The sequence below is a fragment of the Galleria mellonella genome, unplaced genomic scaffold, assembly GCF_026898425.1.
Source record: "Galleria mellonella isolate WM207_F2 unplaced genomic scaffold, CSIRO_AGI_GalMel_v1 utg65, whole genome shotgun sequence".
Lineage (NCBI taxonomy): Eukaryota > Metazoa > Arthropoda > Insecta > Lepidoptera > Pyralidae > Galleria > Galleria mellonella.
The window spans coordinates 9,971,966-9,999,111 of NW_026442138.1; the positions used below are offsets into that span (position 1 = coordinate 9,971,966).

Here is a 27,146-nt window from a genome sequence, read left to right on the forward strand (position 1 = left end):
ACAGTCACCTTTTATCATCGTACCGCTCACCATTGACAGGGAATTAATTCTCACACGCTTGAGGCTAAATGGTCACGTATAGTACGGTTTCAGAGAAATTTTCTTTCACCAATGCTCAGGCTGTGGAATGAACTCTCTGCCGAGGTTTTCCCTAGGGTGTTTAGTAGGGTATATTAAGATTTCTTAACGATCGGCAACGTGCACGCACGATACACCTCTAATGTTGCATGCTTTAGACGGAAGAAGACGGGTGGTATGTTTGTTAGTCAACTTTATGGTATAAAAAAGGTACATACATCGTAGCAGTACGTATTAAAAGCAGTTTTTGTTTTCCAATTATCAGACAGGTGGCACTACCTGTTGTGATTTCACGGTTGTTAACAATATCCGAAGAATATCAACAGATGTCTCTGTGAGGCTTTACGCCCTCAATTAAATTCAATGTCAATGGTATTATTACAATGAAAATTGCGGTATTCAGTTTATTTAAATACAATCATACTTGTTCTAATTAAAAATTATGTCCAGGAGTCTTTTATTACAAATGTACCACTCTCCCACTCGCATTTCTATCTGCAAACCCATGACTATCATAAGGGTTACAGTGCGTTCTGTAATGACCATGGTATTAATCATGTCTATAGCCAAAAGGTGTATAAGTTATGAAAAGATATAAAAAATATATTGGTATAAAGTTTTTATGTTTTTCCATTTATTTAAATTTATGAAGCCAAATTATAAGCTGCACGTTGCACTAAAGATTCGGGCGTGCATATAATGACATTATAATATGTAATACAACTACTTACACTCGATAATGTTATTCCTCCTTTTTAGACAGTTGGTTAAAACAACAAGAGTCAAGAGAGATTGCAGGTATCTTCTTGTTGATACCACCTCGCATGCCGCGTCAGCAATATTACTTTGAAAAACAAAATGTTCTTTGGGATTGTTGTACAGTTTCACAAATGCTATTTTACTTTTATTATAACTTTTTCGTTACAACCTGTATAAATATTCATTAGGCAGGTAATTACCAATAACCGTAGTCAAGTTTATAGTCCTGACTCCCGCCGCTTTTATGGCTGTTCTGGGCTACAAGGTGCTATGTTGAGTTGAGTATGGCAACATTGTATTATATTTAATTTTAAGGCTCCCTGGCCAAGTGTCTGAAAGTGGGCATTTGTTCGTATGTCACAACATCATAATATTTTGTATCTTGACTCTGGTCTTCATGAAACTTTATAGAAATGTGTAGGAAAGCAGGCACTGAAATTTAAACTCTAATTTGTCAATTGTAAATGATCGATAAATCGCCTTCAGAAAAATTGTGTATAGATTTATCGTTTTACGTGCGAGCACGTAGACCGCACTTATTTGATGTTCCGTTAAGAAAAACAGAGTTGGCCAAGTAAGCTCTCCTCGCTCTTGTATTGAAACTACTTAATGATGTTTTAAGCCGGTATCCGCAATTAGACATGTTTACCTCCAACTTGCTACAGTTTCGCCGGATAACCACAGAGTATTTGTGTTCAGATATTTAAGATATAGATGTTACAATAACAGAATTATTGTTATGTAGTTGCATGGGATTTTGATCTTATTAATATCGTTCCTTTTGAATATAATTGTAAAATATATGTTATTGTACTGATACTTTCCTGGATGAGCGTATTGGGAGATTGTAAAGCGGATTGTAAAGACTGTAAATTATTCAAATAAATAAATAAATCTAATATATAATATTCTCGAGTCGCGGTGTTTGTTACCAAACCGATTTTTATGAAATTTTGCGTGCATATTGGGTAGGTCTGAGAATCGGCCAACATCTATTTTTTTATACCCCTCAATAGTAAGGGTGACCAGCCCTTAAATATTTTTTTTTATTTTGACAATTTTTTTTATTTTTATTTAATTATTATATGGCATTGAAAATATATACAAATTCAAAATTTGACCCTTTTTTGATCAACCCCTGTTTTCTAATCGCGATTTTTATATTTCGCAATAGGGTTTGACGATGGTAATCGAATAATAATAATTGTAGTACGAGAAATTTTCATGTATAGTTTATAATTACAGTTTGCTTCAATTAAATCTTTTTTATCAATTTAAATTAATCTTTAACGCTCACTGGTCGATAACTGATCAACTACCAATCAATCAGTTACATCACCGAGTAGGGATGAGAAAGAAGCCGGTCTCCTTTCTCTCACTCTCTATACAGTTTTCCTCCATTTTTGTTTGTGTTTTATTTCTGTCTCGATCGTAGCAGTGACTTTCATACGTCATTATATTACTTTAAGTTTTCAGTACAACTCTCATGTTAAATTTATTCTCATAGTGAATTTATTATTATTTTTAAGTTACTATTAAGTGGTCATTGGTATTTTGGACATGGCAGCCCGCATTGTTATGCATTTAAATTTGAAAATAAGCCAGTCGGGATGTGTTGCTCATCAGGAAAGTGAAACTAACGGAAATTGAAACACCACCTGAACCATTGCACGGCTTACTTATCGGTACGGATCCAGATTCTATCCTGTTTCTAAAGTCGTTCGCACAATTAATTCATGTTTCCAAATGACATTTTTCGTGGCAACAGTAATAATTCAAAATATTGCTGCAAACGGTCAAAAATTTAATTCCATGTTCAAAATCAAAAGCCATGTTTATCATAAAGTGGGCTCATTGCTACCAATGCCAAGCGAATTTCATAAATTTTTACTTTATGGGTGGCAAGGACTCGAACCGCGCACTTGACGTGAATGTGCATCGAATGCCAGCAAGACGCAAAGTCGTTGAACAATCAAATTTATAGTCAAGCAAGATAGAAGAACACAAAGATCAGACCAACAAATTCAACAAAACAATGCAGATAATGAAAACTGATGATATGACTGATAACGACTGACCAAAAATAATTTTTGTGCTGAGAAATTAATCTTTGTTTATTTTTTAATTGCCATAATTATTAGTAGAAATATAAAAAATAAACTATTATTGATGTAAGATACCTATCAATAATTATAATTTAATATGTTTTTGTTATTTTGAATAATTTATTAAATTTATCAATCATAATTAAATCCTAACACACTTATAGTGTTAGCTATTTTTGATTGGACTGAAAAAACTATTTTCTAGAATAATGTATATGGTAAAACAACGTTTGCAGGGACAGCTAGTATATTTATAAAAATCTAACGTTAAGTATAACGTTAGATATTTTATGTAATTTGTTTATAAACTTGAACTGCACTGTGGATTTTACTTGCAGAGAGGAATGTGTTATATATGACCATAAGGGTCACATAATCGGTCATTCCTGAGGATTAAAGTGCTATGTATGCCTTTACCTTTACCATATCCCACCATTCAAACCGAATAATTATAAAAGCACAGTTTTTAGGCTGCAAAAATGCGATTAGCGATACTACCTCAATCCTTAGTCCTCAATATTATGCAGACGACTTTTATACAGAGTCTTTCTCTGATAAAATTCTCTGATTTCTCAGACCAGAAGGAGACTTTGTACAAAAGTCATATACATTGTTACCTCTATCCTACACAAATTAAGATGAATTTGAGGGTCAGTTTTTTGTCTATTCTTCTCAACATTCAAAATTGCATACTAAAATGGGCTAATAAAAGAACAATTCAAAAAGCGTATTTAAGTTTATTTGAAAAGAAAAACCTTTCTTTCTCTTCAGGCAATTGATGCAATTATTGAGTAGTACTTATTTATAGTTGAAAAGCCTCTATACAGTTGTTTTTAGTATGCATAGTTTGTTTAGAAGCAGAGCGATAGCGATTATATTTGTTTTGTTGATTGCGCGATAATTCATGACCTTTTTGAAGACTGCAATTGAGAACTAGTCTCACGTTTTGGTTCAATGGTCACTGCCTCGATCCCTGCACTATTTGTTTTGAAGAATATATATATATGAATACAGATGTTTGTATTGTAGAAGTATGTCTATTTATGTATGTGTGTGTGTATGTAAATCTAGAAGCCATGATACTAGTTTTGCTTTAAAAAAATTAAATGCTCTTTAGAATTACATAATATATGACTTGGACTATTTTTTAAAACGATTATCAGTTGCTCCGTGCTCTGAATAATAGGTAATGGATTATTTTCGCGGTATTTTTTTTTAAATCGCATACTGAAATATCGAGTGTTCAAATTGCAATACAGAGAACTCGATTATCATCTGAAACAATCGGCGTATCAATAAAAACTATGAACAAATCGCTTCTCGCACGGGCCGACAAAGCCACTGATGTTTCTTGTAGCTCCGATTATAAAACAATTTCAGTAAATATGAAAACGGTGACAAGATGTCTTCCGAATGCCGCGCACGCAAAAACTTGTTACTGAGAATATTTTGTGATAGGGAGACCTTGATTTGGAATTTACTTTACGGGACATAAGCCCCATCATCATTTCAACTGTTAAACAGTCATTGTTTAACAAAAACGTCTCCCATAGTACAAATAATATAATATTAGACTAGCAAGTATCATTTTTTATAAAGGGGGCATGGCCACTCGAAAATTTCTATATAGCAAATAATCGATCTACATCGAAAATATAATCTTTTTATCTATTGGTTAATGGTTATTTGAACGGTACGTTGGCCAATAGCTATTTCAAATTGCTAATCCTTAATTCTCAAAGTGGACAAGGTGGACCCCAGGGGTCCCCCACGGGAGACTCAACAGGGGTCTACGTTGGCGTGACAAAAAAATGGGGGTTCACAATTTGTTAATTCCACGAAAATTCAAACATATTACAATGTAATAAGATAACAATAATAATTAATAGTTGAATAATATGTTTGAATAAATACATCATAAACAAATATACTATTTTTCTAAACTATTTTTACCACTCCGAATGGGAAGTTTTTTAAATGAAATAAGTAACAATTGATTGGTTTCTTGTGCTGTGAGTAGATGTTAAAAAAGTAAAGTTGAATGGAATCCCTTTTTTGATTGGCCAACTTTACTTTTTTGACATCCACTCACAGCACAATCAAAATTAACCAATCAATTCTCACTTTTTTTCCGAAACCTATGAATTCGTAGTAAACACAGCCGCATCGCAATGTTCCGTAGATCTAATCTTCACATTTTTTGTCGACTTTTGGGAATATAGTAGTCATGTAACTGCAGGGGGTCCACTGGAACCAGTTAAATATTGATAAAAAATATGAGAAAAAAAAGTCGGGGAATCTCTGCTTTAGAGTAGGTATATTAATTATTATGGTTCTGCGTGGATTGGTTTCTATCATTGAGTGAACATCGAAGCGAAAAACCTTTCGCAGTTCCTCTCAGATCACAATGTTTTGGATTTCCTTTTATTTAAAATTCCCTAAATTTAGAGATGCACTAATTTGGAATCTCAACTGAGATTTTCTAAAATTATCTCTAGTTACGAGTGATTATAGATGATCTTAAATAGTTTTAGACTGTGACATTTTCAAATGGACATTTGATAGAGCTTATCTTTTCGCCCTCAATAAGTCGTCACTAAAAATGATCCGCTACAGATATTATTTATAACTTCTCTGATATCCCAGTTATTACATAATAGTAGGGTTATAAAGATTTATATATTATAAATATAAGTATAAAATTATTATAAGTATAAATAATGGAAAGTATTCAGAGGAATTATTCGGATTAATATTAATCTATTAAATTTTATCACCGAACAACCCACTACAAGCTAAAGTTTCATACCGACCTTCTGGATGTGTGGCGGTCCTCCACAGTGCATTTTTGTAAACATTTTATTACACGCATAACAAAAATATTGGACCGATTCTCAGCAGCAGTTTCTCCAAATACATTCATTAAAACCTTCAAGAAAAAAACATTTTCCTTCTAAAAAGGTCGGCAATACACCTGCAATTTATTTGTTGTTGCAGGTGACTGTGGGCGGCGGTAATCATTTATTATCAGGTGAGCCACACGCTCGTTTGCCCCCTATGTTATAAAAAAAAAAATTAACAATATAAAATCTGTTTTACAAACTCAGGGATAAAATATAAAATATCAGGGATAAAATATAAGATATCGTATAAAAGATATTTCAAAATTGTTCTTTAACTTTTATTATATAATTTCTTGGAACTCGATGACCGACGCAATTTATGTTGTAGGGTAGGTACATATTTAAGCATTCCACTGTTTGAAATCAACTTCCAGTAGCAGTATTTTCGAACCAATACGACATCATAACCTTCTAGAAAAGAGCATATTTCTTTTTAAAAGGCCGGCAGCACGCCTGCAATGCCTTTGGTGTTGTGGGTGATCATGGGCGGCGATAGTCACTATCAGGTAAGCTGCATGCTCGTTTGCCCCCTGTATTTTAATACCTAACCTTAAACCTTAAAAAGATAAACGTTTAAGGGATCAAGATAAAGGGTCTCGAATTGTCTCGAAACTAGTCGAGCTTTCTCAACTAAATTATACGTAAATTAAATGGCAGTTATTCATTCAAAATATAATGTATATACTCGACTTCTTTTTTAAATAATAAAATTACAAAGTACCTTAAATTTTTTAACAAAAGTATTCACACATTAGATTTTTACGGACTGTCCTTGATTTCTTTACATATATGGTCATATCGGGATTTTATTCAATCTGAAGAAGACAAAGAAAGCTCTAGATAAAAAATAAACTTCACTGATGATGTATGTGTTTATTAAGTTGTGACAGTACGAGACTATATGTATGTCATAGCTTTTTTTCTGTTTCCTTGTTATTCTTCTTTTTTTGGAAATTTATATTTTTATCAAGTCCCCACAGTATGTAATATAAAAATCAATAGGAAATACACTACTCGTACAATTGTTCTAAAAATAGAAACACCAAAGAAGAAAAACTTGAAAGGAACTTGAAGTAAAAACTAAAAAAAATATAATTTTTTTAACAATATTTGTTAGTTTCAATAATAAGTTGCAGAGAGTGTATAATAATCTTAAAAAAAATCTGGTGAATATAACTGTTGTACTTACTATTGTTTTATCTATATTTCTTGTAGAAAAATAATGCTAGGGACGCCACTAAAAACATTATGTCGCTAATGATTTTCTAAATAGATGATACTGATAATATGTATAATGGTAAATCTCGACTGCGAAAATTTTACACTACAAAATAGCTTCGTCTTTTATCATAACTATTAATGTTAATACTTTAGACAGAAGCAAATTATAATTACATAACTATCAATTTTTGTTTCGTTGATGGTTCTAAATGGTTACATAAATTCATTTTCTAGTTTTGTCAATATTAGGAGGTGCCGGTACTTAAACAACACAGTGTTTACATCTCAGTGTTAATAATGGTTTAATTTTTTTTAATTAAAAAGTAGAAACATTAATAATATTGCAATAGTATACTGCATAGATAATAGACGTAGATGAGAGGTTAAATTTAGCCACCATAACCACAGCTTTAATATTCAATGTAACTATACCTGACTCTTCGAGAGATTCTTAAAGACTAAAAAGTGCTTAAATATTTTTTTTTCTCCCGTATCATATTACAAAAGGATGATTTTGTACAAAAATCGCCTGTATGCTTACAGCGACATAATTATTAGCGGACCAGACTTCGAGCCGCATTATGTCTACATGAGTAATTCTGTCTTGCTCTGCGCCAAACTGTGTTTGCAAGGTTGTTTTTCGATTTGAAGGCTGGCTAAAGGCAATAAAATTACTGGGTACGGAGATATTTCATATTTTTCTCTTATGAGTTATTATTAAAATTCGCAAGGCATTAGAGATTCTATGAGCGTAAAAACTGTTACAATAAAGAAAGGGTTCTTCAAAAGGGGGGTAAAGAGGTTTCTTCAGGGTCGGCAACGCGCGCGTAATACCTCTGGTATTGCAGGCGTTCATAGGCTACGGTAACCGCTTACCATCAGGTGGGCCGTATGCTTGTTTGCCACCTCAGTGGTATGAAAAAAAACAATTTTAAGTAGTCATGTCACTAGTAAAATGGATTCTAAATATATAGTATTGATATACTAATTTTGCCAGCGACTTCTTCGCGTTCCCATGTCATGCTCGTAAGTTGTACGTAGGTAGGTATATGCTAAATTTCGTCACGCTTGATTAAACCGTTAAAACGCCATGAGGAAACAAACAAACACACTTTCACTTTCATAAATTTCAGTGAGTTTATATAACGATTGGTTTAAAACATAGACAATAGCCATATACATTGTAGTGACAATGATTTGAATATCGAACGTCCATTATATGAACGTGATCCATTAAAAGAGTATAGATGCGTATACACTACTATTATTAAAGGCGAACCATAGTGCATCATAAAATTTGAATATAATCTCCAGCGAATGGAATATGAGACTGTGTAATACATAATACACATATGCCATTCATGGATCATGTCATTCTGTATTCTTCAACTTTATAATTTAGGTTGCCTTTTCTTAAAAGTTAAATGTAAATGTAAAAAAGATTATATACTTAATTTATTTAGAAATCTAATTAGATTTTTAATATTTACGAAGGAGAGAAAAAAACCCTCACATTATAGTATTAAATAAATATCTAGGCGAATATTGTTTTCCACTTTCCCTAGGTGATATACTGTCTTAAGATTTTTTTTAACAGATTGTGAAATGTGTTTTTTTATGTAAGTACACAAGTAGGTAATTATTAAAACTCTTTTTACAAATTTTAAGCCTTTTTTTCAATAGCTGGTAATGGAATGGTATACCCCGACTGCGCTAACGGTATACGCTGGCTCCCGCCATTCACCACTGAAAGATGATAGGTGAGAATGAAAAGTTAGGTCAGTTAACCCATCGTGACACTTGGAATTCAGTACGATAGTTTCCAAGAGGGACCGCGGGAGGTCGCCCTGAAGTATTGCTAGCAACGGTGTTGGTCTCCATTACTAACAATCCCTTCCCCGTCTACTAATTTCAAGTTAGTCTGTTAGTCTATATCTTATTAAGAGCGATATAATATACAAATTTCCTCATATGTTATAGCAGATTCACTGTCAATCACTTTAAGCACTTATTACACGTTTACCGTCACACATTACCATCAGCTGTTCGTGAACCGAGTCGGCAGTGACACTGGCAATGTTACATATGTGGCACAGACATACAAATAACTGTGGTATGTATGCACCGTTGCGAACAAGGAACCACATTGTAAGTTTTCTTGTGTGTAGTTATTGTTTCTATGTCTCTATGACTCGGCACCTTGACTCTAGATTGACATCTCGAGGTCACCTATGTCTATGATTGGCATAGACAACGAGCTCGAATTCAGTATGAACTTGTTTAATAATATTAAAAAAAAAGATTTATTTTTTTTATTTACAGGAAAACCAAAGCTACACTAGTGTAAATATAAATAGCCTGGGATTATAAATTAAGTCACTAATAGATTTTCACAAATAGCAACAAAATAGATTTGAGGCACTGCATATGAAGTAACAAAAACAGGAATTAACAAAAAAAATGAATGGAAGACAAAGTAACAATTAAATCTACATTAATATTCGACTAAAATGTGGCTTTCTCATCAATATAATACATAGTCAAACAGTTTATGAATCAAAAAAAAAAACAAATAAAAATAATAAAAAAAAAAAATACTTTCGTTTGGAATCTATCGGATAAATAGCTTTTACCCGTGATATAGTCCGTGTCTAAAAGTAGGCTATGTTCTTCTCTGCTTCTATATGTCAAATAGTAACTTGCAAAGCCTTTAAGACGCTATGAAGTAACGGTAACAAACAAACAGACTTACTTTCACATTTAGTAAGGACTTTTGGTTTTTAAATAAATATATCGAAATTTCAATTATCCTTAAAATACCAGCGGTAATCAGCAATTTCCTTCCTAGATTATTTAGAAGACTTGGGTCTTTCGAGTTGAATTTAGTCCGGTCGAAATGTCCGAAATTTTGGAATTTTATTTCACGGCAGACCTCCTTCATCTATGTACACTTACATTATGACCTATAATTCTCATTATACCTAATTTAAAATTTATGAAATGGTATCTCCGTCTGCACTATATTACTTTATTGTTGTACTTCGCATTTTTTTTTTCAATGGGTGTAAATGGTATGGTAAACCCGCCTGCGCTAACGGGATACGCTGGCGGAGCACCAGTGAAGGATGATAGATGAGGATGAAAACAGGCCAGTTAGCCCATCATGATGAATTCATCAGGAATTAACCATGATAGAATCCAGGGAGAACCGCGAGGAGGTCGACCTGGTTGTGTATATTGCTAGCAATGGGATTCTCAGTCTCTATTATTAACAGTACCTTTCCCCCTACTTCGCATTTATTAAAAAAATGTTAGCCATCACTAAAAATTTATTTGCAATTTTTTAATTGGTACGATCAAGCTAGATGCAAGCTCATGGCTATGGTCTAGTGAGATAGGGTCATGGGGTAAGTAGACCATGAGTTTCTCAAGCGCATGTGTATAATTATTATGCAAATAGGTACTTGTGTGAATTAACAGTTGAATGAAAGTCTATACTGTATTGTGATTAAATAGTAACCGAGTACTATGTTCTAATAATCTATTCTCATTGAGCTGCAGCGCCAAAATCTCTTGAATGACGTAAAGAAAAATTTCACGCACACAAGAAAGTGGTGCAGTTGCAATTCGTGCACACATTCAATTATGTATACACACACATTTATATGATCGCTCTGTAATAACATGGCACACGAACGCTATGTATGTGTGCGTCACGTAGTTGCACGCGATCGTACGAAGTGCACCGCACGCCCGCACGCACTGTTGGACATTTATTAGTGTGCCAATTTTAAATTGCATCAGTGTAATTTATTGATATTTTTTTTTATGTATATGTATATGTACATCTAAAATATGAAAATCTTGTTCTAATTTTAAATTAAAAATAAAAAAAATATCAAGTGTTTAATTATAAATAATAATAATGACCTTTGAATCAGATGTGGGACGTGACGGTAATTTTGATTAGATAAGGCCGTTAATTTAATTAATATTTGTGTTAAATATTAATAAAAATAATATTACTTTTTTTTATTACCATTTCATTGATTTATTTTAGACATTATTTATTTAACATTGGTTTAGATTTACTGTAATATCTATTTATATATTATACTCGTAATTGTAAAATAATGTAATATAATTATTGAGGGTAAATATATGCCGACAATTAATGTAAAAGTTTTTGTATAATTGAAATATCGTAAAATATAAGAAATATAAAAAAATATATCATTTATAGGATTAACTTGAATCGAAGTACGTAGTGAAATAACTTAGAAACTTATATAAGAGTAATTGATATTAAGAATTAAGAGAGAATTCATCTAAGACGACATATTCTCCATATTTCACATTCTTATGGTCCAATGTAATAAAAGTAGGAGTGAATTCTAACAGTCCATATTTAAGATTGTGTAAAAGATATGCGTTTTCGAAATATTTTTCTTTAAATACACTCGTTCTCTGTTTTACATGCGACCTTGAAAATTTTAAATAATTTGGTATGCAAAGGTAATCAAATTAACGTAATATTTAGTCATCATTTAAATTATGTAGATAGGTAGGTACTTATTTTAGTGGATGACAATAGAATGGTAACTCCTCTGTGCTAATGGTATACGCTGGCGGGGCACTAGTGAGGGATGAGAGGTAAATTGAAAAAGCAGGTAGTTAGTCTATCGTGGTGAATACACCAGAAATTCAGCATGATTGATGAACAGGGACGTGAATGTCGACTACTAACTACTAACAGCTATATTGCTAGCAATGGGGCTGGTAGTGCACATAACTAACAATACATTTCTCCTCCTTAGGTAGGTATTTAGGTTATTGTTCTTTTCTTTACATTGATGTTCTCTGTATTAATAGTACACACTGTTACAGCCCTAAAGAACCTATTAAAATTTCGATATTCTAGAATCAGCGGTATTGGTTCTACGTCAATATATGACTTAGTCAGTCAGTCGATATACTCTTTTATATATGTAGATTATATTCGGCAACACTAGGCTGAGGTCTAGACCCAGAATACGTAATAGTTTAGGTATGTATAGTAATATACATATATTCGTTGTGTTCTGTTACGTATTGAGATGGAAACTATTTTTATGAGAGCCAAATTAACCGCAGATACTACTTACGGCGTGAAGATACTTGCATTGGCTCTGTAATAAATGCAATACCGCGGCGCGGAGGTGCGCGGGGTGGCCACGGTGCATCGGTGGCGGCGGGGCGGCGGGGCCGGCAGTCGTATCGTGAACGTGCGCGGCGTCGCGTGTGCGTTGATCGAATCGCGCTGCACTACGCGAACACGGCTGAACACGAGTTCCAAGCCATGGTCTCCATGGGCGCGTGGAAGCGCCGCGCGCCCGACGATTGCGAGGAGCGTTCAGAGCCAGGCGCCTCCAGTTCAGCTGTGCCGCGCGCCCCCCCTAACTGTGCCCGCTGCCGTAACCACCGTCTCAAGATTGAGCTGAAGGGTCACAAACGGTACTGCAAGTACCGCAACTGCATATGCGAGAAGTGTCGGCTCACTGCTGACAGGCAGAGGGTGATGGCTCTCCAAACCGCGTTGAGGCGAGCCCAAGCTCAGGACGAGGCGAGAGCACGAGCGCAAGAGACGTCAGGAATGCCACCTAATGGAATTGAACTGGAGAGACCGGAGCCTCCGGTTGTGAAAATACAAAGAAGCCCGGTGCCGCCGCCGCCGCCAAGGTCCCTGGGCTCGGCTAGTTGCGATTCGGTTCCGGGCTCACCTGGAGTGTCTCCGTATGCTGTTCCAGCTCCAAGCTCGGCACCACAAGCTCAGTCTATTCCCCCTTTATTGCCACCACAGCAACCCGGTTAGTTTTTCCATATTTTGTAAAACTAACGACAAGTGATTGCGCACGCGCATTGTGTTTACAATTTAATTGTTTGATTGATGCACATGTTCCGTGCACGAGCTGTCAGATGATATAGGTATTTACCTACGTTACCTATTTCTAGCTAGTTACATGCAATCTAGTTAGAATGTGCTAGTGATATTTTCCGTTAGTGACTGTCTGAGGTATTTAAATATTTATATGTAGGCAATATTTATTTATTTAATTGAATGCACTTATCTGCTTATGGGTAAGTATACTTAGGACGTTTCGTTCATTGTGATAAATATAATGTTATCTTTGTAATAATATTCTAGGTATTATTTATCACAATGAACCCATGCTTTATTATTTAGATTAAAATTACCATTTTTCTTTATCTGAATAGGTTAAATAATAAAATTTGCATGTTACAATATTCTTGTCTTGTAGATAGGTATGTAGTTGACTACCTAGAATTATGCATATAAATATTAAGAGATAGGCAGATCAGCTAAAAATATATCTTTCCTCATCAGATCTTAGACAATTTGTCGCTAGAAAGCAAAGAATTGAATAAGTACGTGAGATCAAGGTTTTATTTTTTAATTTAGTTCTCTTATAGGATAACTGATCTGGAAAATGACGACAAGGGACAAAACATGCCTCCTACCACCATTTACGGTGTCAATAGTTTAGTATGGATAAAAGGAAAATGTTTTCCAATTTTTCTCTTTATAAGAACCTTTCTTGAACTCCAACGAATAATGGGTAAAAAAATTATCCTAAGTGGTCCGGCCGTTGTTGAGTTTTGCGCAAAGCAATTCATTTAAGTAGCGATCTATTTTTATGTGTGCCGATTTAAACTATAATTATATCAAATAAATATTTATATATATTAAAGTTTTTTTTCAATATCCACCTATGAATAATTTACTATTTCTAACATGAGATTAACTTCTGAGATTAAGATTTATAGCAATAATCTAAACATGGGTGAGGCCTACTAACAAAAGGGACACATACCTAAAAAGATCAGGTTTTTACTTACCTATACCAATGTTGGTTGCCTACATACCCATGCCCAATAAAGAAATATAATAAATTTAATACATTTAAAGATATAAATTTTTATTCTTATTTTTTTTATTACACGCAAGGTTTCATTTAAAAGTCGCTTACCCGAATCGGAAATGTTAAATCAAATCTGTAATAAAACCTGAATTTTGATCGATAAAGCCAATTTTTATAATAAAGATTAACTCTTACAGAGTTAAGCTCGCCTGTTGTACATCTCTGTATATTTTGGGTACAATAAAGCATACATAAATAAAGATAAAATATATTTTAAATGTTCCGTAGTTAATTCAAGGCGGACATGTCTATAGGTACGTCACGATAGGCCTGACTTCATTCTCACCTATCATCGCTCAATGGAATACCAATAGCTCAGACGGAGTTACTCCAGTTTCGTTCTATAAGAAAGCCCTTAACACAAGTTAGGACATGGCCGGGTTTTTTCCGTTTGTATGAATTCTATACATCTATTTTAGCAAAGTAGTCATGGTCATTTTTTTAATAAGCATTAAGTTGATTATGCATCAAATCAAGAGTCTATGCCATTTTCCTCATCTATGCTTGTTGTTGCAGTGGAAAATGCATTGTTATGTTATTGTATTGATATTTAGAGAAAATTAACTTGTTTGTTAGAATTATTTTGTTTAATTCCACTACCTTTAGTAAGTATGCGTGCGACTGCTTTACTATAATTTTGATTAGGTAGGTTATTATTGATAAGTTATGGTGCAGATGAATTTTTCGGTGTCAGTCGGATATTTCTTTTTTTTGTAGGTCGTCTCTTCTTTTATATTCTCTTTATATTAATCTATTAGTTAATTTATGATGATGATAAATGTCTTAATAAAAATAATCTGTCCCCTGGGGGTTCTCAAATATTTTATAGTTCTTTATGATCTTATTATTTACATTTGTTAGATATTTGCATATCTGTACATTATAATAGGTTATATAAAAAAAATTGCTATTTAAATACATTATATATTCCATGGTGATATCTCTAAATAACGCCTCATATGAGAAGTTAAGTCAGTAGTGACAAAATGTATCAATTTTAAGAATATTCAGATATCGGAAAATAGGAATAGAACCTCGGTCCCTTAAGGAATGAGTTGTATTTAACATTTTTCTATGTTACAATCAAAAATATCTATTTTAATATTTAAGTTTTAGTAATAACCGTGTGATCCCGGCATAGAATGGTCCACCCCTTCTTTATAATACGTTTTCATTTCTTTCTTATTTCTACAAATCCTATTTACCTATTTTCATTTTATAGAAATACAAGCTGACTCGGCAAACGTTGTTCTGCCATATAAATATTTTTCTGAATACCACCATCACCATAATCACCTAGCGGTATACAACTACGATCTATTCTCATACCTACCAAAAATACATAAAACATTTTTTTCGCTGCTTTTTGCAAAAGCGTTGTTAGACGATTTCGCATAAATTAAATTCGTCTAAATTCTATTATTTTCAGTCTAATGTGTCTGCAAAATATCTTGTCCCTTAGGACTAAAATGGTTTCTTTTTGCGGCAATATATACTTATTCATGTTCCATACTTTTTAGCATTTGTTAATGATTCAACATTCTCGATCGATCTGGTTTGAATCGGAGCAAGTTTAGCAACAGTTTGTTCCACTGTCATCTTCTGTTTTTACAGCCCTTGAGTCCTCGGGAACGACAACGCAAGGGGCGTATCATGGGCGAAACAGTATACTCTGTTATGTCCATGATACCGCTCATGTCTATAGGCGACGTTTATATGCGACGATTTTCCATCAGATGTATCGTCAGCTTGTTTGCCATTCTAAGTTGCATAAAAAACACATAAATTTGTAGAAATTCTTAGAATTGAAGTTCCAAGGTTGTAAGCTGCACATAGAGTTAAACAGTGTCAACAACAACTAACGTTGAGCCAACTGATATAATACTGCCAGATTAGTTTATTTTAGTTATTTCATGATATCCACAACATCCAAAGCATATTTGTATTACAAAAACGTGCAATTCGCGCTATATATATTCGAAGTGCCATTTAAATAAAGTTAACAAGTCTTTTATCGGAATGGATATTATATGTTATAATAAAATACCGAAGGACACAGTACATTTATAATAAATACCAATAATGTTAACAGAAATTTAAAAAAGTAACTGTTAAGTTTCTTGCGAACTCTTCTCAGCAGATAACAATATTCCAAAGCCTGATTAAAAAAAAATGAGGTATTAAAAGTGCTTGTAAATAAATTTATTTGAATAAAGTTGATTTAAATTTGTACTTGACTATAACATAAATGAACAAACAATCTGCTGATGTTATATGTAATAGTACAAATAAAAAAATTGTTTCACTGATTGAACGTTTCCATTTTTTATTAATTTCATTTAGAGAGTGTTTTTGTTACATTTTAATCAAAATTTTGTTACTATTGAAACAAAATATAGTTATTTATTTTTAGTTGAGCTTTTCGCACGTGTAATCTAAGAATATCATTAACCTACTAACACTTTAAATGTGTAAGTTTGTATATTTGTTACTCAATCATAATCAAAGAATTTCAAATAAAGTTGCACAGATAAGTCATATCGTAGAGTAACACATAGATTTATGGTATCCTAATTCACACCATTAAATGCAAATATGAAAGTTTATAAAGATATTAAATAGTAAATAGGGTTAGTTTGTTATGTATCTCTGGACATACAGGTATTAAAATTAATAAAAGGGCCGATAAGTTGGCGCGAAGGGGTTCAGAATAAAAAATTATAGGTCCTGAACCATATGTTGCCCTTGCATCAAGTGTTCTTAACTCTAGCCTTGATGAGTATGTAAGGAAACAACAGCAAAAGGAATTTAGGACTTTGAAGGGTCATAAACATACTAAAAAGTTCTTAAATTACAGTGCTGAGGATGGGATAAATTCATCTATTCGACGGTGGCAGACAACAGGCAAGACTCCTAATGAATGCCTTAATTAGACATATGTCAGTAAGGCATATATTATACAAGATGGGTCTATCTTCAGGCACTTGATGTGCAACTGCGATTCGTTGGCAAGTAGGCGTATCAGTCTACTGGGAACGGCTTATTCAGAGCCAGGGGACTACAGATGTCTTAAACCGCGGGATATCGTCAAGGTAACACATAGGATCTATGAAATAATGGTATAAGGCAGGGGGAAGTACAAAAGATCCCGATGGGTCGATGTGCAACAGCTTAGCTGACCCCATATGCGAATATAAGATAAGATAAAATAGTTTTAGTCGAGAACGCTCGACTAGTTTCGGGACAATCCGAATTTAAATTTAACTGATATTTTGAATGAAACTTTTAACAATTTAAATATTTGTTTGTAAAGTAAACATGTTAGCGGCTGACTAGATTCGAAAGTTTGGTACCTACATAGATACCTAATGTCTTGGATAAACATATATTTTATGCTAATTATTAGTTTATAGTATCTCGCTAGCTAGAAATGTGAAAATTTATTATAGTGTGCGATACTTTCCGCATACATCCGTTTCCGGCTATTTTCTAAATGTTGTCGGTTCATTTACACCATTTATTACATGCCAATTATGTTAGTTTTGTAAAATTAATTTTAATTATGCTAGCAGACAATTTCACAAAAAAAAAAATAACGATAACTTTCAATATTTTTTTATGATACTAAAAATGGCAAACAAGCTGATGGCGCACCTAATGGAAAGTAGTAATCGTCGTGTATACATATGAATAGCACCATGGTCATTACAGAATATACTGTTATGGCTATGAGGTGTACATACGTTACCATTCCTGAGGACTACGATGTTTCTTTTTTAATGGATGATAATGGAATGCTAACACCGCCTGCGCTAACGGTATACGCTGATGAAGTGTCAGTGAGGGATGATAGATAAGAATGAAAAGGCAGGCCAGTTAGCCCATCGTGATGTATATACATGGAACTCAGTTCGATAGTTTCCAGCGGGGACTACGTAGAATTCGACCTGACATATTGCTAGCAAAGGGATTGGTGGTCTGCATTATTAACAATCCTTTCCCCTAGGACTACGACGTTACGCCTCCGTATTTTGTAATTTCACTGCTATATGCCCCACTTTTCAAACTGAAACAGTCGTGCAAGCATAGATGTTTCACGGCAGAAAATGAGTGGCATAGAGACAGATGGTCCCATGCAGACGACTTTTGCACAAACTCTATCTCTCTTTATTAATATACTCGTAGCACTAACACTGGAATAAATCCTGTCTATTGCAAAAACAATAATAAAAATCGGTTCAGAATTGGCGATGTAAAAAATATGAGGACAATATTAGAAACTTCTTTTGGTAGTCGTTTAAACATAAAAGTTACAATACTGTTAGTCGCTCTTGACAGTGCTGTCTAATGTTTACTTGTACACATGAGCCTTCCGTCTTAATCTTATTGTTTTGATATCATATCTCTTTGTTTTCATTACCAACTGTCTCGGCGTCTCGCACGTTGTCGTAGGTGGAAGTGACTTGAATGCTTGCTTCCCACTTTCATTCCTTAATCTTTTTTATTAAGCTACTTCTGTTAAATAAAAGTTTTCTTCCATAAAAAAAACGCCGACTTCAATAGCGGTAAAAGTAGATACTTTGATATAAAAATCAAAGTACTAAACCGATTTTGATGAAGTTTTTATTCGAGCGGTCTGAAAGTATATCCTCTTGCGTTAAGAATCATTTTCTAACTTGATTTAGGTATATATGACAGAGTTCTGAGGTAACAAACTTAAAAAATATAGAACCGAATTGAGAATCTGTTTCTTTTTTAAAGTCGTTTGAAATCGTTTGTTTAGATTGATAGATATTCTTAATTGTTTCTTCCAAAAGATTACAAAAAAGATAAAAAAAAGAGTTTACTCCCGTTTTAGTTGCCTTTTCATCCTATGAAGATTGAAGCTGCTGTTTTTCTTTATGAAGCAAAAAAGGAAACGCAGAATCGTGTGTTTACATGCAACATATTGCTGCGATACAAATTGTTGCATGTAATCACACGATTTCACGTTCTAAATTCAAATACAATCTAGAAACATCACGTCGTTTATCAGTGTATGTATATGTCTGCTTGTAGCAGTTTTTTTTTGCAAAACAAAAATAGCGAGGCGATACATAATCAAGTGGTAGGTAGTACTTACATACCTTTTAATTTACATACTTTTTCGGTGTAACGTCTTTAATAGGGGTGGGTAATATATGTAGCAATATCTATATATGTATAATAGTTACAATATCTAAATATTGGCCGAATAACGAATGAGACCTCAGGAATGGCAACGCATGGGGGGTATCATGGGCGAAACAGTATACTCTGTTATGTCCATGCTACTGCTCATGTCTATAGGCGACGGTTACCACTTTCCATCAGGTGGGCCGTCAGCTTATTTGCCATTCTAAGTTGTATAAAAAAAAAACATAATATAGATTATCCAATATCTCACATCGAAATAAAGCGTCCAATCATAATGAATATTATATATATAACGGGAAATTATGTTTGAACGTAATTTTGGTTATCCGATAAAATAGTTAATACCTATATACTTTTTTTTGTATAAGTAATATCATCACTTACATTTACATTTATTTGATATAAGTTTAGATTTATTGATATTAATACCTATTATATATATATATATATATATATATATATATATATATATATATATATATATATATATATATAAGCTATTTATTACGATATCGTAATGGGTGACGAAACTTTTTTCCGCCATCAATGTCCTGAGGAGCTCAATATTTAGATATCGCAGCGGCACGCGGCACTGATATTACCTATGTCCTAGCTCTTGGTATCTAAATAGGTTATGATAAAATATTTTTTTTTTATATTTTCATAATTAAGCTTTTATATACATTGCGTTCGTGTATTATTTAGGGAGCAAGGGAGGAGACAACATTCTCCGGTATTATATATTCATTGCACAAATGATATATCTATAGGAAAAAGTAAGTCGTGTTTATCCCATAGACCTGTCATGAAATAGATAGAGCATATGAATTTAATGATATCATTATTGTCTGAATATGATAGATATATGTAGATAATTACATTTAGAGTAAATATTTATTTGCATATTATTACTGCTGCATTGTCTCTGTACTCTGAGACAAATATATAATAATAATGACAATGTTATTGTAACATTTAATTAATTAGACGATGTACCTATTAATTGTTACACTTTAAATTAGATTATAATTTTATATATTTAGAATCTTTAACATTTATAGTTATATATAGAGTTGTCTCCCTAATAAACGCTACGGCAAAACCAGTTTAACGCTTTTATAAAATGGCGTTTTTAAAATTTTATAAAATTAATAACATAAACAGTTATTCTATTTATTTATTTATATTTACGGTTCCGTTTTAAAAGAACTTATTGAAAATGTAACTAAATAATTAACTGAAATGACCATAATGTTCAGCTCCTTGCTGGTCGCTGGTTTTGTTATAGGTAAATTTGGCAGAAACTTTGAACCAGAAGAATAAATTTGTTACAGATAAAAGTTCCGTCTTTAGACGTGCATATATTGAGATGTAATAAGAAAGAGAAAAGAAACATTCCATGGAAACAAAAAAAAAGTATTTTATAATATAAAATATTTTGTAATACAATATTTTTGTTCGTATTGAACACATAATACCAATACAGTCTGCTGATCACTTAAAGTAAGTTATTAGTACCTCAGTAAAATAATAGTATAAATCGAAAGTCCATTAATTGAATAAATGTTTTTTAAATTCAATGAAACTTGTTTACCTTTTTATTAAGTTACAATGAAACAGATCCTACATAGTATATTATAAACATATAATACTTTTTGATTTCCATACAACACTGAGAAGATATTGATATTTATTTGTCCATTCAAAGGTACCGGTTTTATTTTTACATAGGTACAGTTAACTATGTAAAAATAAAACCAGTCAGATGCGAATTGTATTTACACAATGAAGGTTCTGTACATAGATTAGATAATAAGTAAAAATACTCTACTGCTTTTTTTTATTTCGTAATTTCGGTATTTCAATTTGTAATTTCTTATTTCGTGCCATAATTTTAGTTATAAATGGGACCACATAATTAAGTTTGTTTTTAAATGTTTTTGATAATTAGGTATTAAAAAACAGTGCTTGTTAAAAATATTGTACAATTTTTCCTGTAATATTTAGATGCACCTTTATTCTTTATAAACTGTAATTATTTTAGATTTCATAAATTGCTGAGATAATGGGAGGGAGGTTAGGGGTAATGGTATAGTTTTCTCACATTTTCGATCATATGTCAAAAAATACGCAGTATAAAAATAAGTTTTAAAATGTACAAATGAAGTCCTTTCATAATACATAATTCCACTTGAACTATGTACTTTAACTGCATTTTGAAATTTTAGTACCATTTTCGGACCCCCTAGCGAAAAAAATAAATTTATTTTCAATTATTATTGGCTCACATATATTGCAATAGGAAATTGTATAATGTGTGAGCAAAAAATATGTAAAACTATTCCAAGTTTCAAAATGATTGCATTAGTAGCTGCTGAGATATAGCGTTGTCATTGCTGGACTGACGGACGGACAACGTCGCATAATAAGGATTCTTTTACACCTTTTTGGCAAGGAACCCTAATGGTACGTTAGGATACAGATGGCTGACCTTTTTGTGGGCCGATTATGACACTCTATGCTGTTGCTTTCTTATATTTTGACTTGTTTTTTTAGTCAGTGGAATTTATAATAGTTGTATCTATTTTGAGGCACCATTCTCTAAATTTATCTCTTAAATTTAAATTTCAATTAGCGTAATTTTTTTTAAAGGATAATATAAATTAAATTACTTATAGATTTAAGTTTAAATTATAATGTATTTGATTACGAGTATTAGTTTTGGTTTAAAGAATGGCGCCTCAGAATCGACCCCATTGTAATGTCTTTTGTTTCATTCGATGTCTTAAGTTAATCTATGTTAGGTAATACGTTGCATTTTTATTATTATCACAAGCATTGCTGCATTACGAGCACGCAAATATTAATGATAGCATTATCACCTCAAATGACACTGTTATCACTAACTTTGATTAGTTCGCTATTAAGAAACTTTATTGATAGTATGTTATGTACTATCATAGTATGTACAAATGTGGTATCAATTTCAAACTATACACAATTATATATGATTCATTTTGTTACTATGCCACTAATACTAAAATAATAATATAATTTTATGTTTAAATAACATTTGAAATAGACAGGCCCGACGTTATTTTTAAAATTCTAATATTTAAAAAAAAATACGCTAGTATTTGTCATAATAGTTAGTCCATTGTGACGAATTAAACAATTAACTACTCTGATTTCCAGGATAACCGCGAGAAATTCGACCTAATTGGGTATCACTAATAATTCCCAGGAACGGCTACACCTATCTATTGATCATCTAGATTCCGAATGAGTTATCAGTCATGCCCATCACGTCACTGCGGCATCGCCTTGAGATATAGATAAAAAAATCCAATAAAATTACTGCATTATAAAAATATCATAAGAAGAAATAAATATCAATAACAACAAACAAAAAAGGTGTCCACAAACCAAATATGGTCGACGGCTTTGCTTCCGGGCAATGAGAAAAACAGGTCGCCGCCCCGTTGCGGCTATATTGTCTATCCTTACCTTTATTGCTTTACGTTATACTGCTATCTCGGTCACACCTTCGGTTTCTAGAGGGTGAGGCGTGGTGTTGAGAAGGGATGGAGTAGGGTGGCGATAAATATTGAGCCTACTGGCATAGTAGGCTGGCCTTTTGTGTATATAGTATTATTTTATGGGCCCATAAATAGGGGAGCAGGTAAATTATTTATTTATTTCTTTATAATATACATATATACATATGTTTGGTGAGCTTTACAGATTTATACATATATCTTTTAAAAACGACATTTTGGATAATTTTTAAAAGCTTGTTATGATTATAATTTTGTATTGTTTGAAATTTTTATGGAAAAATTTAAACCCCTATTCCAAGTCGCCTGGAAAGCTAGCTAGGTCTTATTTACATCAATGGTTTTAAATTGAGATTTTTCCCGATGAATTGAAGTATAAGTAGTTCATTTGGAAATATTTTTAATATAAATACTATATCCCCCTCACTCGCATATTTTGTCGCAGTCACACGAACCTCGTAAAGCATAGTACACACGTGCTCGCAATAATTACGTTTTAATTAAGTTTCAGCATAAAAATTTACAAAAGGTAGAAAAAAATGCATCCGGTGACAAGTGCTTTTTCGCATGTCAAGTGCGATGAATGTTAATAGTGGATAATTGGGATGCAATTATCCACCATTCATCGCACTCAATCACACACAAATTGTTTTTCCAGAATTTAATTATAATATAACATTATAAAATATGTTAGCTGTATATTCTAGATACTTAATCATCATCATCATCATCATCATCATATCAGTTCTTAACTGCCCACTGCTGAACATGAGCCTTCCCCTTGAGGGGTTTTGCGACTAGTTTTTTTTATGGGTGATAACGGAATGGTAAGCCCACCCGCGCTAACGGTATACACCGGCGGGGCTCCAGTGAAGGATGATAGGTGAGGATGAAGCAGGTCAGTTAGCGCATCGTGACGAATTCAACAAAAATTGTTCACGATGGTTTCCAGGGGGAACCACGTGGAGGTCGACCTAATAGGGCATATTGCTAGCAATGGGACTGTCAAACTCTATTGTTAACAATCCCTTTCCCCCCTTTTGTGAGTAGTTGCCACGCTTGGCAGGCGGATTGGTAATCACAGTCAGGCTTTGAAGATGTTTTAAGAGGGAAGCTGTTTCTCATCTCTCGTACTAGTTACAAACTAGGTACTATTACTATTCCTTTTAAGTACAAAGTACTTAATATTATGCGCTAATGAAATGTAAATGAGTTGATCGTAAATGCCTGTACCATGAATGCACTGAGTAAATATGTATTGATATAAAACATTATGTGTTTAAAATTCATAGACTTTGACATGATAGGTTTTTATTGTACATTCTTGTAAGTTAGTACTAGATGGCGCTCGTTATACCATCTTGTGTATTTCTTTTTCTTCATTTACGACGATAATTATAACACACAAAATAAATTATTTTAATCTTATAAACGTAAAAAAAACTGTTAAAATAACTTTGGATACTAAACTGTCGAACTTATATTGATAAAACTTGTCACGTAGATAGACCATAACGGTTTATCTATGTGAAGGTATTGCGTACTTTTATATCTAGCCAAACACGGATCTGGTATGATTGAAAATGTAGACAGATCTTCCAAATTCGCTCATCTCTTATATTAATGTACCTAAAATAAAAAATAATAAAAAACAAACCTTGTTTGTTTAGGGCAAACAATAAATAAATACTACATATTTCAATTCAAATTATTTGAATGTATTGCTTTTTTTTTGTGAGTTATCTGGCGTCTATATCCAGTATATAAAAGCCGTATGTTCGTGAAATTCAAAACAATGTTCTTTCCCAAAGTTCAAGGTGTTCCTGTAAAACATTGTACTAAAATATAGACAGCCGTTTATCCGTAAAAATTAAGCATATAGATTGTTTGAGGTTTATAATATTAGAAGAATACGCGGATACAATTAAGTCCGTGTAGTTTATGCTGAAAGTTTATAGAATCTGTGGCTGAATCCTTTTGGCAAGGTTTCGTCGATAATGTTGAGATGGGCGACATAGCTGGCGTTGTTGTCCTGAGCTAGGGCTGTAGGTCAGTCTATAGGGTTGTACACGACAAGAAAATTAAACATTATTTAAAAATAAATTCACACATAAGTAAAGATATTTTTTTAATTAAGAAATATATAGGTATGTTATATAATATTGTTCTAGATATTTTTTTATGAATAATCCTTACTGTTTGAAACTTAATTATTGTGAGTGGTGGTGCTTTTTGAAAAAGGTAAGCAATTTTATTAGCTTAATAAAATTTATACGGAATACTAGCAAGAGAACAAACTTTAAAAAATGCAAAAAGAATTTTCAAAACCGATATAGAATTAGCAAAGACATCGTGTGATCTACATACAAATAAAATTATAGTCGAATTGAAAATTTATTTATTTAGTATATTAATGAATTAGTTGTGTATATAAAAAGCCAGTATTATATTAATGAGAATGAAATTTAGAAATAAAATCCTTGTATAAGATAAATAATAATATCATTGTGTTAATTTTTATTACAAAGATAGTTATTTCATTATTTAGTTATTAAAGTAATATTGGCACAATTCCAAATATTAGATTGTTTTAATCTATTTAAATTTCCTTGTGCCAACCCTGTCACTCAGACGTTTGATGTTTTACGACTCGCCGCTCGTCATCAAAGCTTCCCTATTTCAGACGAATTGTATAGGGTTGTCACTGAAATGCAGGCGTATACTAATATAATTTGTTGCTAATTAGTTTATTAAATTTGAAATAATAAAATTGTCGATTGAATATAATTTGCTTAAATGTAAGGTTCTTCATTTGTTTATAGCCAGTTAGTATTTAATTATTATGTTGTTGATTTGTTGTTGTTTTTTAAAATTGTTTAAGTAGATTTAAATAATAATTAATTTAAAATTAGTACTTCGTTAATATAGAAAGCGTTACCTGTTTCAAAAGCATATACTTAAAATTTAAATGCAATATAATATGTATTTAAAGATATTTCGAAAAAATATAAACACTGCTATAATTAGTTGTAGGAAATCGAGCTATTTGAAGAAAAGTGCTAACCCTATCGAGTTTATGTGGTTGCGCATTTCGGGCAGTGGCACTATCGGACAAGGTCGCTACAGCCATCGACCACTGTGATTGTGACTGTGCTGAAATTCTACTTATAAACCAACTTTTTATTTAATTGATGCACAGGCCCTACTGTTACAGTATTCTATTTTCTTAAGAAACTAATATCGTAGAAAAAGAATGCAAATACTATTTTTAATCTATGTCATATTTATCTAAATTTCGAACATAACAAATATTTTTTTTTTATTTTATGTCAGGACCATAGATTAAAGACTGAGCCTATACGGCTAGGATATAATTTTCGAATTTGGAATTATAATAACATTTCTTTTCGTTAATTGAATTGTGGTTTTAGTTTATTCCTAATTGTCGTTTTACGCTAAGCACATTTTCGTGCACGTGCTGTTTTATGGATATTATTCATCAATAATTTATTTATTCTGAGGTTAACCTCAGATTTTGGTTAGATTTGTCAAGGCCATTCGTATGAATTTAATTCATAGGCCCACGTTTATAGACAGTATGTTTAACAGTATATAAATAGAATTTTATAGTGACGTTGTAATGGTGATATCTTTGTCAGTTGTGCATCGATTTTGATGATTATTTTTTGCAATTGCAATGCATTTTGCAATGCATTGCAGGGAGTCAATGGATGCAGATGACTCAGGACTGTTCCTAATGGCAGTCTACGGAAGAGGTCTATTTTCAGCAGTGGACAGGATAACGGTTGCTGGCAGTTTACCTTTGAGGGAGTTTTGCCACTAGTTGCTACGCAGCAGGCAGGTTGGCAACCGCACTTTGGCTTTTGGTAATATTTTAAGAGGGACGCTGCTGCCCATCCCTCGGAAATTAAATTTCCTTAGTCTCTTACTATACCTACAGGAAAGGAAGGGATGGCTTGTTCTATGCCGGGACCACATTGCAAACGGCTCTTTAGTTTTTACTCTTTTGTAATAAGATTTATAAAAAGCAATCGTATCAAGAGTTCAAGACAGTATTACAAAATGTTATTGTATATGTACTTATTTCTTAGTATAGATATCGTATATTTCTCTCTCGTCGCGCATGCATTCGTTTCAATTAAGATCTCACCGTAGAACTATTTCCTCGTACCATTGCACTATTTCCTCACCAACTGGTATTTCCTTGATATTTTCGTTGCAAATAACGCCCGATGCAAATGCGGAAGGTCCCGGATTTCGCTTTTGTTTTTAACGCTACATTGTAGATACGTGGTTGCGCTGTCTTGAACTATTAAGGGAATCTTTTGCAGTTGAATATGGTTTAAT

The 27,146-nt window shown here is 32.8% G+C and overlaps 1 protein-coding gene across 5 annotated transcripts in view; it reads left to right on the top strand.

The window, feature by feature from the left end:
• Nucleotides 1–12,308: 12,308 nt before the first annotated feature.
• The window catches only part of LOC113519868 (protein doublesex), a 256,548-nt gene continuing 241,710 nt past the window's right edge, over nt 12,309–27,146 (top strand). For all 5 annotated transcript variants that reach the window (XM_052900661.1, XM_052900660.1, XM_052900662.1 and 2 more), the window contains exon 1: nt 12,309–12,912. In XM_052900661.1, the coding sequence (XP_052756621.1) occupies nt 12,405–12,912 (508 nt within the window). In that variant the 5' untranslated portion in view covers nt 12,309–12,404. The remainder of the gene's footprint in view (nt 12,913–27,146) is intronic.